Source organism: Dendrobates tinctorius, unplaced genomic scaffold (assembly GCF_039654945.1).
Source record: "Dendrobates tinctorius isolate UK_male_01 unplaced genomic scaffold, ASM3965494v1 ptg000022l, whole genome shotgun sequence".
Taxonomy (NCBI): Eukaryota; Metazoa; Chordata; class Amphibia; order Anura; family Dendrobatidae; genus Dendrobates; species Dendrobates tinctorius.
In genome coordinates, this window is record NW_027361690.1 from 50204053 (window position 1) to 50213926 (window position 9874).

At 37.9% G+C, this 9874-nt stretch overlaps 1 protein-coding gene across 1 annotated transcript; it reads left to right on the forward strand.

Annotated features, from left to right (window-relative positions):
- Positions 1–1088: 1088 nt before the first annotated feature.
- Positions 1089–8713, forward strand: LOC141084191 (uncharacterized). Its single transcript, XM_073568706.1, has 2 exons — positions 1089–1755; positions 5331–8713. The coding sequence occupies exon 2, from the start codon at positions 5337–5339 to the stop codon at positions 7992–7994; it is 2658 nt and encodes an 885-aa protein (XP_073424807.1). The 5' UTR covers positions 1089–1755; positions 5331–5336; the 3' UTR covers positions 7995–8713.
- Positions 8714–9874: the final 1161 nt, after the last annotated feature.

Consider the following 9874-nt stretch of genomic DNA (forward strand, 5'->3'; position numbering starts at 1 on the left):
TAAAGAGCTGCATGCGTCTCATCCAGACGGAGATCTGAGGATTGCATAAGGACACAGAGGACCATCCATTGACGGGGAAAGACTCTCAATAGGTGAGAAAAAAATATAATGGATTTTATACATGATTATGCTAAGAAAAGTAACATAGATTTCAAGTTTGTTCATAATCATACGGATGCCCAATTATGGTCTAGTTTGTATAATCAATGTGAGGCAGAAAATGTTAAAATTGACAAAAGGTTTTTCTCAGTTAGAAAATTACAAAGGAAACTTCAGAATGTTATGCAGCTAGTTCATGTGTATAATAGCTTAGTCTTTGAGAAAACTGAACCTAACACCTATAAAACATGCATTGTCACACAAGACATTAATCACACTGACACACCAGGTGACACACAAGAGTCTGACGGGGATTACTTTGATTGTCCAAATTGTTTGATTTTGTCAGAGCATATAGAACAATTGGAAGATCAAATAGATACCAGGACAGAGTTATTGTCTAAATTACGACAAGATATAAAAAGGGTTTCTGCTAACACAAGATCAACAGGTAAACAGGAGGAGATTGCTGCTGCGTCATCATTTGTACCAAATATGCAAAATCCAGATGCTTCAGTAGAGGAATTAGAGGCAGTAGAATTACAACGGAAAAAATTACATGACAGAGCAGCACGCATTAATCTGAAAATACACGATCAGCTAATGAAAATTGTAAAAGACATTCCAAATTACAATGATAAGATGGATGCCTTTTATAATGCGGACACTTTTGAATCAAACACAGACAAATACAATCTGAATGATGAGCAAAAGAATAAAATATTCAAAGTTTGGTTACCTTCACATATGGGAAAAAGATTACAGACCACACCCAGATTAAATGATGAGAATGAAATGACACATAGTACAAAAGAAGACAGACTTAGACAATTAGTATTGTTTACAACTGGAGAAGACATGCCTACAGTTGATATTTTAGGGAGTTTACAAACAAATATTTCTGAAGACCCATTCTCTTTTTTGGTAAAGTTTGAACAGGCCTATAGGATGGTAATGGATCTCGGGCCTCACGACGAGCCAGCATCCATGATCAAATTTTTTGTAAAGAAGTTCAAGTACTTAGATCCTGCCTCAGTGCAATTGGCTAACACTCAGCCATCATTGCAAGAAGCAACAGTTTTTATTGACAGAATAAGGAGATCCATGAAACAAAATCAGGTCAAGGCTAAAATAGCGGTAGTTCATGAGAAGGAAGACAGTCAACTGAAACCTAGAGCCACAGTATTCTCCAAGAGCAGGGATTACATTGAGCATAGAGGTAAAAATACTACACAAAGGAACAATATCCATTGTTATTTTTGTGGTATACCTGGACACTTGAAGTGGCAGTGCAGGAAATTTTTGAGAGCAGAATCAGAGATGGGTACACAAGGAACAGGTAAGCTTGGAAGGGAAAACGGACTCATGCCAAAATCATACACCACACCTTCCGCACCTGCATTACAATTATCTGCACCTGCTCATATTGCCAACAGACAAACACAGTCACCATATGCACCATTAATCAGACAGATCAGAGAAATGACAGTGAAGGAAACAGAGTCAAGGGATAGAATTCCAAGGTCTTTTAAAAAGGACACAGGTCTTCTCCCATCTCCTTCATCTTTCTGACAATCACAGACTATTCCTGAACCACATCCATTGGAATTTGTGACTCGAGTTACATTGGATGACTGTGGAAGACCATTTATCAAAGTAAGTTTAGCAGGCCAGAATGTTGTATTTCTCATTGACACAGGAGCTCAGTTAAGTGTTACAAACCTTGATTTGAAGCTAAACCCAGATTCACCAGTTTGTACAATTGTCGGTTTCAGTGGAAAAGGTGGAACTAAAGCGACCTTAGTTCCCAATGTGACATTGGAAATACCTAGTTCTTTCAAAACAGAAATTGACATCTGGTATTGTCGTGATTCTGAAAATATACTTGGCACAGATTTTATGCAGAAATTCGGATGGGTAGTTGACCTAGGAAATCAAGTGATCTGGAAAGATTCCAATGGTTGTAAACCGGTAGTCATTGATCCTAATGATTATAGCCATGTTGGAAGTATTTGCTTGAATGATGTGGTGTCATCTGACCATTTGTGGCCTGACACTAATGATGACAAGGTATTGACAGAAATTGTACAGCTTTTTCCTTCTCTTTGGGCTCAGTTCAGGAATCAGGTTGGAACAATGAAAGACGTTATCGTGAATGTGGAGGGGCGTGATCCCCCGCCACAGCGTCAGTATAAATTGCCTCCAGAATCAATTGACTCTATGTCAAAGATCATACAGGAATTGTTAGATCAAGGTGTTATCCGAAAGGCTAATTCTGTAAGTAACAATCCTTTGTGGTGTGTTTTGAAATCTGATGGTTCTTATCGAATGATATTGGATTTACGGATGTTCAATAAGCATACACCCAATGTCGCACCAATTGTGGCAGATACTCATGACATGATGGCAAGGTTAAATGCAAAGGCCAAATACTTTTCTGTACTGGACATTAGCAATGGTTTTTTCAGTATACCTCTTGAAAAGAGTTGTCAGTATAAGTTTGCATTTACTTTCTTGGACGAGCAATATCTGTTTTGCAGGTTACCTCAAGGAGCACATTTGTCACCTAGTGTTTTTCATCAGGCATTGGCAAAGGTATTATCCAGATTTTCGAGGCCTGATTGCATTCTGCAATATGTGGATGATATTTTATTGTCTACAGAGGATAAAGAGACACATGTTTCTCTTCTGACAGAATTGTTTGAGTTGCTGCATGATGCAGGGTTGAAATTGAACACCAAAAAGGTCAAATTGATGCAGACTGAGGTCAGATTTTTAGGGGTGCTGTTGAGTCCAGGAAAAAGGCAGCCACTGCAGGAAAGAATTGAGGCAATTGCTTCCCTACCAATTCCGACATCACACAAGGCATTGAGACATTTTTTAGGTCTTATGAATTATTCAAGGGATTTCATTGAGAATTTTGCAGATAAGGCCAGATCTTTATATGATCTTTTGAAAGGTGAAAACAGTGATTACTTTGGTCCTTGGGGTGATGAACAGCAAACCTCATTTGAACAATTGAAAATGAATTTACAAAATGCACCTGCTTTGTCCACAGTAGATCCTTCAGCTCCATTTGCTTTGCAAGTGCATACTTCAGAGACATCTGTTTCTGCTGTATTGCTGCAATTACAGGGAGAAGAGTGGAGAATTTTGGGCTATTTTTCAAAACTTCTCTCACCTGTTGAAAAAGGTTTTGAGACCTGTGCAAGACACTTGGTAGGTGTGTACTTTGCAGTCAAAGCAACCGAACATATTGTCGGGTTCAACAAAATCATTTTGCAAACTCCTCACTCTACACTAAAACTTCTCTTTGAGAATAATATCCCAGGTGTGTCACATCAGAGATTTGCTCATTGGTTATTGTCATTGTCTCCCAAACAAATTGAGGTAGATTACAAGGCCAAATATGTTCTTCCTCAGCTGATGCAATATGAAGGACAAACTCATGATTGTTTACAGTCTTTTCAGGATCCAAATCCATCACTTTTCAGACGGAAAGCAGAGGTAACAGACGAACCAATTTTTGTAGATGGTTCCAGATTCTATTCAGATGGGCACTATTATTCAGGATATGCCATTTTTTATCCCAACAGAGGACAGGTTGTGAAGCACAAATTACCGAGTCATTTTTCAGCTCAAAGAGCAGAGCCAGAAGCAGTAAAAATGGTACTACAGCTGAATGAAGCAGATGATCAGTGTCCCATTGTGATCTACAGCGATAGCTCTTATGTTGTAAGATCACTGACAGATTACTTGTCAGTTTGGGAAAAAAGAGGCTATGTAGATTCATCTAATAAGACTCTTGTTCACAGTGACACACTGAAGACAATTTTCAGGATAGCATCAAAAAACCCTAATGGTTTTGCTATTGTCAAGGTTCCGGCCCATAAAAAATCTGATGATGAATTATCTGTTGGAAATGCAACCGCAGATATGCTAGCCAAAGAGGCAGCCCTGACAGGAGAAGAGGTGTTTGAACCTGAACCTCTCGAGGTTTCAGCAGTTCAAAGAACAGACACGCATATCCCTTCTTTTGCGGAAGAACAAGGAAAAGACTCATCTCTTGTTGCTTCCCGGGTTGATCCAAAACCTCCCTTTGTTTGTGAAAACGGGGTTTTGTGTCATGACTTAAACGGGGAGTTGCGTCCTGTTGTCCCAAGACATCTACAGGTTGAGTTCACAAAATACAATCATGAAAGTTTGGGTCATTTGGGCCAACAAAAATTGTTAGGCATTCTCAGAGAGGAATTTTACTGGGAAAAGATGGAAGAGACAGTGCAAAGTGTTGTTCAATCATGTCTCATTTGTGCCCAAATTAATCCAAGACCAAAAGGACAGAAACCGCCACTACTCCGAATCGCACCTGCAGATGGTCCATGGTCTACGTTACAAATCGACTACATTGGACCGTTACCATCAGGTAAAAATGGTCTCAGGTATGCATTGGTTGTAGTAGATGTTTTTTCTAAGTGGGTTGAAATTTTACCTGTCAGGAAAGATGATGCTTTGTCTACAGCTAGAGCATTAGTTAATCATGTCTTTTGTACTTGGGGGATCCCAAGAATGATCACCTCTGATCGAGGAAGTCACTTTACAGGAAAAATCATGCAAGCCGTTTGTGCTATTCTAGGGGTACGACAGCAGTTTCATGTACCCTACCATCCACAGTCTGCTGGTATTGTGGAAAGGATGAATAGAACAATAAAATCCAGAATTGCCAAGATGTTATTGGACAAAGGCAATACTTGGGTTGATGCAGTACCTTTTGTACTGTTGAGTGTAAGAGGAACAACCTCTGCCACAACTCAGTTTACTCCTTTTGAACTGATGACAGGAAGAAAAATGCCATTGATTTTTCCTCATGAACCATTTTTGTCTACACCACAAAAAGATGCTGTTGCAAGGTCCAAATGGTTGCAATTGTTGCAGGAAAATTTGAAAACGATTCTTCCACATGCTGCATCAAGAATGCAGAGAATGGAGCCACCATATGTATCCAAATTCAAGAAAGGGGCTCTAGTGATGATTAAAACTTTCAGGAAGAATGGACCTTGGGAAAGTAATTGGGAAGGTCCCTTTGAAATTATCGAAACCATGGGACAAGTGATGATTCTTGTGCAACGAGCATCTAAGGTGGTTAAAAATACCCGCAGACAACAAAAATTGTGGGTACATGTTGATCAATGCAAACTGTATATTGCAAAATAATGATACTGCATTTCTTTTAGGAAGAAATGGATTCCAATAAGAACTGGAATATGAAACTCCACGTCTTTGACGGAAGGGATTCAACACCAATCCTTCAGGAGAAAAAGACATTTCCCAGGAAAAGCTACTATCTGATGGGAATCACATTTCTGCTGTTTTGTACTGTTTCAACTGTGATCTACGCTGAAGATATTTCACACCATGGAACAAATACTAGTGAAGTGAAGGAACTTTTCAAAGGAACTTTACATCCAAGGAAACCAAGAGGAACGAATCTACAAAGCTTAATAGATGAGGACATACCGGACGATTCAGTAGATATTACTGGAAACATTTGCATGGGTTTTGGTGCAAAATGCTGTATTGAGCTACACTTTATACATGACACTGACATAATATTACATGCAGCCACAGGACCTAAGACGAAGTTCACACAGTTACAAGGAGATTATATACACAATAATAAGACAGGCACATGGGAATGTAGTCCTACAGATGTGTTATTCTGGAATATAGAGATAAGAGGTGAAGAGAGAGCTGTGTGGTCAGGAGATATTACAAATGATATGATCGCAAAAGGGAAAGTTGAAACATCCAAAACAGATGCTTGGTTAAGGACACAACTTTTTGGGAAAGTTTTAGATCCTGCATTTCTTTCTATTACAGAAGGAGACGAGGATTGGGTAAAAACATGGAATTTTCAGATAACCAGAGAACCAGTACAAGTACAGGTATCTGTAGTTTTTACAGTTTCAAATACTATAGCTCCAGAAGTAAGGGTTACACCACAAGCAGTATATAGTCAAGAAAATATGTCTCCTTTATTACTAAAATGCAGCACGAGGTTAGAGCTACCTTCAGAATCTTTGTTAATATGGACCAAAGATAAATCATTTTTGGGAAGTTTTTCAAATGGTCCAACAAATGTTATACACAGAGGTCAATCCGGTAACGTGAGATGGTTAAATAAGGATTTTATTTTTTCTGTAGATAATCCATCTCCTAAGGATTCTGGACTTTACCAATGTTGCATTTTAACGAAATATAACTACAAACAATGTAGAGATGTAAAGGTAAATATATGGTCAGCAGTAGATAATGTATGCACACAGACAAGATTTCAACCATCTACTCCTTTTCAGATTAATCAGTTCCAAACTAAACCTCTGTTACGAGATGGAGTGTTTCTGACCATGGTATGGACCTTTAACATGTCTAACTGGAAAATCTCTTCTAGATATCCCCAGTGTCAACCACATCTCACTAACATGGAGATGGGAATAGAACAATGGTTTGGGAAAAGAACTTCAACACAGGTTAGAAGTAAGAGGGGAGTGTTAGAAGGTATTTTGGGGGGATTAGGAACAGTAGGAAGTTTAATTAACACTATGGACATTCATACACTTAAATCAGATCTGGAAAATATTGGGTATATTGGAGGAAAAGGGGTAAAGATTCAGAAAAGCTTGAATCAAGTCCTTGAAAAGATGGTTTTGAACACTGCTACTGTATTGGGATCTTCTGTATCACATCTTCAAGATGCTACTTTAGCTTTAATGGAAAGTGAACAGGAATCTCAAGTGGCCAAAACATGTCTAGAAATTCAGATTGAATATTCCACCAATCTGAAAATGATTGCACAAGCCTTACAAAGTGGAATTACCCCTTTAGGGCTAATAAGAAATTTGCCCATAGAATATAACTTTGCGTTAAACCATACAGATTTGTGGGTAAATAAGTGGTTAGGATGTGAACAGAACATTTGTGTAGGAACATCACTGATTCCAGTGTCAGGAAGAGAAGAAACCCTGGTTCCTATAGGTGTTCTGGGAATTCCTGTCAGCCCTACACAATTGTTATATTATCAATTACAGTACACAGATTTTGCATTTGATGGTACAAACATTGAACAATTAGACATTTCGTCATGCTTAAATTTTGTTTCCAAGGTAATGTGTCTACCTGGACAGGATAAAGTCATTTATCATTCATGTTTCCATAATCATACTTCTTGTCATGCCAGAGTTGAGAATGTCCACATGATACATGACTTGGTGACACCAGTAAGTGCTAACAAAACTTGTTTCCAAGTCATGTCAGGAAGAGAAGCAGTTTCTGCATTCTTCTCATCTTGTGTACATGTCGAAAATCTGACAATGGGTTTATATTGTATTGAGGGAAATGTTAAAACTCTCACAAAAAAGGAAGGAAGTATTAATATTACGTCAATAGGCTCAAGACGTCTGAAAATCCTTCCGATCCAGTTCAATTTGTCACAAGTCAATAAATTCCCTTGGGATTTGTGGACAAATGAAATAAAGAAAGACAAGGGTTTATTAAATCTGCTGACAAAACAATTAAAAGAAGCTGAAATTGTATTTAGACATGAACAAGGTAATCTAAATGATATTGAACATGAATGGACGAGTATGTCAGGCTCATCTTGGTGGAGAAATTTAGGAAAATCTGTAACTAGTTGGTCACAGTCTTCAGCGAAAATGACAGCAGGAAATGTATTGTCTAATCCGATCGTTATTTTATTTATCATAGTTTTGCTGTGTATAATATATCAAATAATTATTATGTGTAAAATTAGGAGTATTTATAAGAATATAAAGATAGAAATGAAAAAGGAAGATGATATTTTAAGAGAGATGTTAAAACGAAAAAATATAACTCTCTGATCTAATTTTTGTTTTTACAATAGGTTTGAAAATTCAGATGACATTCAGGGCAGATGTTGATACAAGGTTTTCAGAATAAAGAATGAATGTGATACGAATGGTGAGAGAATGAGTTAGGATTGATTATGATATGTCTCAAATCATAATCAGGGGGGACTGTAAAATATCAGTATTTCTATAATAAAAAAATATATGGATTAATTCTCTCATACAGAATCTAGCTAACAGGCTTTGCTTACTTTAGAGAAGTGACTGAGTTGTTCTGAGTGCCTTGGCTCACACAGCTGTCTCTCTTGTCAAATGTATAGGTCAAAATAGTCAAAGCTGTCAAAATGTGACTATTTAGAGATAATGAATGGTTCTAAAGATCTCAGACTTTAGGCTTAAATATCTCAGACTAAGGTAATGCATAAATAACTGTATGCATATTGTTAAAATAACTACGGTTCACTTAATATGGAAGAACTTATGAACATAGTGGCAAGCCACCATATGTGGTTGTAGTTTATAGGTCAGAATAGTATATAAAGCCGGTCTAACTCTTGTTCAGGAGATCTCATATCCCTTGAGACTCTCGAACACCCGGACAGCTGCTCAAGACTATATGTAAGAACAATGCTCGTTTTCTCTTCAAATAATTACTGCATGTCATGAACTTACTTTTCTTCATTTTTGTAATCACTTTTTGAAATGAACAATTAAAAACAAGATTTATTTTATCCTCAATTCAACATTGCCTTTACTTTTGATTCTCAACCGTGCAAGAAGATATATATATATATTTTTCTACAGACAGCCAAATGGCGGGTCCTATTGACTGCGATCAACCTCAAGACAGAAACTGTGGACGAGGCGATCAAAGCGTGCGTGGTACTCCACAATTTTGTTATCTGCAAGGAACCCATTTCCATTGAGGACACCTCTGAAGAAACCACCTTGCAAGATTACCATGATATTACCACTAGAAGTTCTGTGACGGTTTCAGTAATGAGGGACAATTTTGCACTATACTTTATGTCACCTCAAGGCAGAGTACACTGGCAGGATGACAGAGTGTGAAAGATTTGTGCCCTAACCAAACTTGTGTACCTTCTGTACCAACAGTATATACCTTTGCCAACCAAAGTTGGCTATCTTGTCATGGTCTCTATTTTTAGCTTTAGGCCACAGGTGTGTACCTGGTTGTGTTTTATGCAAAGTATTTCACCTTTTAACAAAAGTTGTGTACATTGTTAGGAAATCACCAACAATAAACACAACTTTTTAGGTGAAATACTTTGCTTCAAACACAACCAGGAACACAACTGTGGCAAAAAGCTAAAATTTACCCACAGTTATATACCTAGTTTTGAATACCATTTCACCTTTTAAATACCCTGTATTTAACCTTTTTCGCCGCAGAAAGAAATGACAGACAACCAGTGTAAAATAATTTAACTTTTATTGAAAAATGTTTTTTTTAGTAAACTTTTTTAAAATTTTAATAAACTTGTTTAATAAAACTTTGAAACTATAAAACTGAAACCATAAAACTGGTCATTTTTATTTAAATACACACATTATAATTCTGTGTAGTGTGTGGTGGAAATACTGCTGTAGGGGCTGCGGGACACTTCGACACTGGGAGTGTGGAGAGAGGACTGGGATCGTGGTGGGGAAGGAAAAGTTAGAGGTGAAGGTGTGGAAAAAACTACAGAATGGGTGGACATGTGGGAAGCAGAAGAGGTGGTGGGTGGTGGAGTGGAGGGTTGGGCAGGGACTGTAGGAGCAGATGATGTTGATGGCAAGTTGTATGGGGAAGGAGTTTGGTACGGGGCAGGTTGCTGGAAGTGGGGAGATGTCTGGTACGGGGCAGGTTGCTGGAAGTGGGGAGATGTCTG

Coding starts and splice junctions, on each gene's coding strand:
- LOC141084191 (XM_073568706.1), top strand. CDS start 5,337: ATGGATTCCAATAAGAACTGGAATATGAAACTCCACGTCTTTGACGGA.